The 5,763-nt window shown below is 59.3% G+C and overlaps 1 protein-coding gene across 1 annotated transcript in view; it reads left to right on the forward strand.

The window, feature by feature from the left end:
• Nucleotides 1–3,973: 3,973 nt before the first annotated feature.
• Nucleotides 3,974–5,763, forward strand: part of Nwd1 (NACHT and WD repeat domain containing 1) — a 41,062-nt gene continuing 39,272 nt past the window's right edge. Inside the window, exons 1-2 of the mRNA XM_004647380.1 lie at nt 3,974–4,057; nt 5,006–5,122. Coding sequence (XP_004647437.1) covers nt 3,974–4,057; nt 5,006–5,122 — 201 coding nt within the window. The remainder of the gene's footprint in view (nt 4,058–5,005; nt 5,123–5,763) is intronic.

Here is a 5,763-nt window from a genome sequence, read left to right on the forward strand (position 1 = left end):
GGTGCAAGCCTGTCCTCCCGGCGCTCGGGAGGCTGAGGCAGGAGAATCGCTGTGAGTTCGATACTAGCCTGGGCTACAAAGCGAGCTCAAGGCCAGCCTGAACTGGGTAGCGAGACCCTATCCCAAAAAGATAAAATAAAAATAAATACGACAATGTGCCCTAGGTCATTGCCGTTACCCGATCTGGCACCAGCGATGCCAGCTCTTCCCAGGAGCACAGTGACCAACGAGGGAGAGGTCTGAGTCCACCTGGGACGGAGGCAGCTGGGACAGCGCAGCTGAGGACCCTCAGGAGAAAGGACTGCAAAGCTGTGCGGGAAGCTCTTAGGACACAGGATGAATGCGTTCCAACAGAGTGGAGGGTTTGGGGGAGATGTACTCCCATGTGGGTTTCTTTGAAATAAAGTTATTTTAAAATTTAAGCATTTGGACTGGGGATATAGGTCAGTGGCACAGCAGTCCTGAGTTGGATTCCTGGTACAAGAAAAAGAAAAGGAAAAGAACCAGCCACTGTATTTTCCAACCCTGCCATGTACACGGCCGTTCTAACTACTGTGCAGCTGAGCAAATGAGTACAAGAAAAGCCTGTGTGTGGCTCAGTAGAGACCAAATTTTCTCCCTAATATTTCTGATCTCTGGTTGGCAGAGTCTGTCTACCAAGGCCAGGGACAGCCACGGAAAGCCGGCGGTGTGTGTGGTTCCGTGTCTCCTGGAGACACGGCTTGTAAAAGCCTCACTTGGTCCCAGGTTGGCTGCAAAGACTTTGCCAGGAACCCCTTGAAGCTGGCGACTCCTGGAGCCCGGTGTCACCGAGGACAAGCAGGACAGTGAGCATTCACAGGGGGAAATCGGGCCAAGGTAGTGCAGTGACCAGGGCTCAGCATGGGGGCTCCACTGTCCTTGTTGTGACAGGGGACAGCGGTGCGGGGAGTGGACAAGGGGATGGGGATTCCGCTCCCACCCTGGCCACTTGGCCATGTCAGGATAAAGTTTTACTTTGCTTTGCTGTTGGTTTTTTGAGATTAAAGTCTGGCTGCGTAGCCCAAGCTGCCCCTGAGCTTGCAGCGATCCTCTTGCCTCAGCCTCCTCAGTGCTGGGATCTCAGGCATGCACTCCCTTGCCTGGCTGATATCAGGATGCAGTTTTTGGGGGAGGGCTCCGCTCCTTGCATCTGGGGCTGGGGGCCAGGGATGCTGATCAACATCTTGCTGTGCATAGGATCCTGGCCCAGACCTCATAAAGATCAACGCTAAGGTGGAGGTGGGCAGCCAGGTCTGCAAGCTCGATTTCTTTACCCAGGTGGGGATGCCACTGCCCTGGGCCCTTCCTCGCTGGCCTCACTCCAAGGCATCATGAAGCCGGGTACACAGCGGTTAACCACCAGCCTGGCTGAGCGCCCAGCTGAACTGGGCCGAAAGCCAGTTTCCTGAGAGTTGGCCCAGACAGACCCAGAAAGTACCTCGGACAGAAGTGCCTGGAGCTTGTCTTCCAGGTGGCAAACCTGTTCCTCAGAAGGTTCTAGATCAGCCAGCAGCCTGTGCTCACAGGCCAGGAGTCCCCAGAGAGCTGGTGGTGGCACTGCACAGGGCCTCTGTCCTTCATGACACCAGAGCCACTGGTGCCCAACAAGGCAGGTGTCTCCGTGGCCCACAGGGGGGACAGCTGCTTCCTCAGCACCTCGGGGTGCCAGGCACGCTGACCACAGCATCCATCTGACTCCCACTCCAGGGCGGGAGACAAAAAGCCAATAGGATAGTGGTGGTGAGTGCCTGGCAGAAGACTCAAAGGTGTGGTCGGCTGGGGGTGGCTGGGGCACCGAATGCAGCCCAGAAGGCAGGGCCGCCCAGAGGTGGCACAGACTCTGAAACGCAGAGGACACGAGAGGATGCGGGGGGAGCCTGGGCATAGCACGTGCAGAGGTCCTGGGGCTGCAGAGGACAGGAGAGGATGCGGGGGAGCCTGGGCATAGCACGCGCAGAGGCCCTGGGGCTGCTGAGGACACGAGAGGATGCAGGGGGGGAGCCTGGGCACAGCACTGCAAAGGTCCTGGGGCTGAAGTGAGTCGGGTGTGCCACACTGTGGCTCAAGCAAGGGCGAGTCTGGAGGTGTTCTCCACTGTCACTGAGGGGACATTCTGGACATCTAGTGATGTCTGGTGGGTAGAGCTATCAACCAGAGTGAAATAGAGTGACCAGCCCACGTTCTATGCAGAGACTGTAGAGGCGCAGGCCAGGAATGCAGAGCCAGCAGGTGTGTGTCACGGCCAGACGTCCCAGACCTCCGAGGACACAGGACACAAGGCCTGAGTGGCCAGGCACAGAGTGGGCAACACAGGGAGATGGGGAGAGACAGAGGCTGGCTCCATAGCCCACGGGGCTCCTCCTGGCTCAGCCTCCCCGGTGCTGAGATGACAGGTGTGCACCACCACGCCGGACCCAAGGCATGGTTTTGATGACTTTAAAGAGCCTGGCTTGGCGAGACATGCGTCCCCTCCCCAAGTGGGGTCCCAGGTCCCGGTGCCCATGTCCTGCAGGTGGGGGCTGAGTTGATGCAGAGCTGTACCCTCTGTTTCTCACCTGGTGATCTTTGGGGGCAGGCCCTGCTCTTCCAAGGTGGGTATGCTGTGTGTCATGGGTGTCCAGGTGCTGGGCTACCCCCACTGGTGACAGCACCAAAGGCTCCTGCCACCACAGCACCAGGGCAGGGATGAGCATTGGCAGTGCCCGGACCACCACCTGAGCAGGGGTACAGGTCCCTCGGGCCTGCCCAGCACACACCTACCGCCCTGGGCCCCGCTGGCTCAGTGACATAGACCCTGGGGACCAGTGCCCGAGAGCCTGGCAAGCCTGGTCCTGTGGGAAGCTGGAGTTGCTGTGGCGACACTGAGCCTCCCTCAGCAAGAGCTGAGGCGGCTGCCAGGTGGAGCGGGAGATTCTCTGGCACCAGACCCAGGCCTGGACGCTGGAGAACACAGGGCCTGCAGGCTACCAGGCCCCTGATGGCTGCCCAGCCATAGGCCTGAGCACCTGGAGGGCCACAGCATGAGCCGTGGCAGTCCCCTCAGTCCAGACACCCGCCAGCGGCTGCTCCACGGCCTGGCAGGGCCACTGCCTGCACCTGTCCCCAGCGGGGTGGCCGTCTACATCAGCTCTGCCACCTCAGGTAAGTGTGTGGTGAGGCTGAGATAGGAGGGTGCGGGGCTTCACAGGGCCCAGGGGCCGGGGACCCACTTCCATACCTGCTACCCTCCCCATCGGTGCAGGCAGAGTGGTCTGTGGAGTTGCTGTGACGGGGACAGCAGCACAATGCAGGACAGGAGCTGTGCTCCATCTCCCTGCCTCCATCTGTCTGTCTGTCTGTCTGTCTGTCTGTCTCTGTGTGTCTGTCTGTCTCTCTCCTCTGTCCCTCTCTCTCTGTCTGTGCCTGTGTCTCTGTCTCTCTCTCCCTCTCTGTCTGGTTTCTCTGTCTGTCTCCGTCTCTCCCTCCTTTGGTAGTGCCGAGGCCAAAACCCAAGGCCTTGACCTGCTCGCTCCGCTCTCACCACTGAGCCGCATCCTAGTCCTTATACAATCTTGAGACAGGCTCTCACTAAGTTGCCCAGACTCCCTCTAAACCTGCTGTCCTCCTGCCTCAGCCTCCTGAGTGCTGGGGTGACAGGCACGCGCCACCTGGACAGCCTAGCTCACAGCTTCCCCTTCCCTTCTTCCTTCTTCCCTTCCTTCCTCTACGGTGCTGGGGACAAAGCCAGGGCCTCTCCAGGCTGGGCCAGTGCTGATCACCGAGCAGTGCTGCAGCCCATGTTTACCTTGTTTTATGTGACAGCCTCCTGCAGGGTGGGTGACCAGCCGGGGGCTCCTTGGGACATGGGAGTGCCTTGATGGGAGCTGAGTGCTGGCAGAGTAGAGGGGGAAGCTCTGGTTCAGGCTCTAGTTCAGGCTCTGCTCTGCCCCTCACCCCTTCCGGCCTTGCAGATATGGACGCGGAGAGGGAGGCCCTGTTGGGCTCTGCCTGCCCCGAGCTGCTGACCTTCTGCCAGAAGCAAGGCCTGCCCTTTGAGGTAAGGCTGGGGCACTGGCTGTGTGCGGTGCTGCCTGGGGCCAAAGGCCTAGTGGGCTGGCGCAGGGTGATGCTCTTCCACCTGCTTGTTCTCCTGCGGGACTGAAGGGCGATCCCAAGGAGCCCTGAGCTACACCCCTACCCCTTTTTTTCTTGATTATTTCACCAAGTCACCCCACTGGCTGGGACACACAACCCTCCTGCCTCAGCCTCCTGGGCAGCTGGATGCCAGGTCTGCCCTGCTTGCGCCCTGTGCCCAGCCAGCCCTGTGCCGTGAAGCAGGAGTGACACACAAGGCCAAGCCGACCCCAACCCTGGCCCTGCCTGAGACCCGGCCCAGCCCTGTGTCTTCTCCAGGTCTATAATCCGCTCAGCTGAGCTCCTGGGGCGGGAGTTTCTGACCTCTCTGCACTGAGTTTGGGCTGCAGGACCGCCCAGCCTCTGGCCCCAACTTGTGCCAGCCTCCAGCTGGGCAGCTCTGGACCTGAATGGGGCCTTTCTGCCCTGCCATGCAGGCGTGGGAGTGCAGGAACGTGGCAACCTCAATGTACCCCCCTCGCTTGTCACGAGACACAGGGACAAGCGGGAATACGTCCCACTGACAAAGGGACATTGTAACAGAGCCCACCTTGTTTCTCAAAACTTAGTTCCAATGTGGTTTCTTTCTTTCTTTCTTTCTTTCTTTCTTTCTTTTTTTTTTTTTTTTTTTTTTTTTTGAGGCAGGGTCTTGCCATGTAGCCCAGGAGGGCCTTGAACTCCCAGAGATCCTCCTGCCTCAGCCTCCTCAGGGCTGGGATGACAGGTGTACCACCTGCTTGGTTTGTTTAAATTCTTTTAACTCACATGAAAGAGAGGTTGCCTGAAGCTACTGACAGAAGCAGTGCTTGGGCCAAATGGAGCTGAGAAAGGCAGCTTCCTCTGGCAGCCCGTGATAGCCCTTCCTCCCTAGGCCGTGGACCTGCGCTGGGGCACCCGGAACTCAGAGGCCGCTGACCAGTTGACCGCTGAACTGTGCCTGGAGGAGCTGGAGCGCTGCCAGAGGACGTCCCTGGGCCCAGCCTTTGTCGTGAGTGTCGGGGATCATGGCCTCCACTCCCCTCTCCATCACCTGGACATACTCACCTGCACTCCCAGCCCAGGAGCAGAGGCAGGGGTTCTCTACTCCGGCCCCTGTCCCATTGGGCAGGTAGGGGCTGTAGGGGCAGGTAGGGGTTGTCCTCCCTGCACTCTGGGCGGCTGAGGAAGGAGGATCTCCAGGCCACTGCCTCAAAACAGAGAATGAGAGGGCCGAGCTGCAGTGTGGAGGCACAGAGGCACTGGCAGTGTGAGGGGGAACAGCAGGGTGGAGCCGGGTAGAGCTGGGAGCAGCTCCACCTGGCAGGAAAAGCGCAGCGGCTCTGTCCGCTGCACGCAGAGGCAATCCCAGCCTCCCAGTCGATTCGGGAACTTTCCATGGCAATCAGAGCCACGGGGCCAGGCTACAGGGACGAGCAGCTGGTAAATAAGTCAGCGCCGTGGGGCCTTGGCTCCCACTGGACCCTCGCAGAGGCCCTGTCCCCTGAGTCACCTGTAGCCGGGCAGGAGAGCCTTTCCTAGCTCTCAGGTCTGGCCCACTCCACATGGTCTGTTTCTTTTCCTCTTCTTCTTCTTCTTCTTCTTCTTCTTCTTCTTCTTCTTCTTCTTCTTCTTCTTCTTCTTCTTCTTCTT

The sequence above is a fragment of the Octodon degus genome, unplaced genomic scaffold (genome assembly GCF_000260255.1).
Source record: "Octodon degus isolate 3935 unplaced genomic scaffold, OctDeg1.0 scaffold00304, whole genome shotgun sequence".
Taxonomy (NCBI): domain Eukaryota; kingdom Metazoa; phylum Chordata; class Mammalia; order Rodentia; family Octodontidae; genus Octodon; species Octodon degus.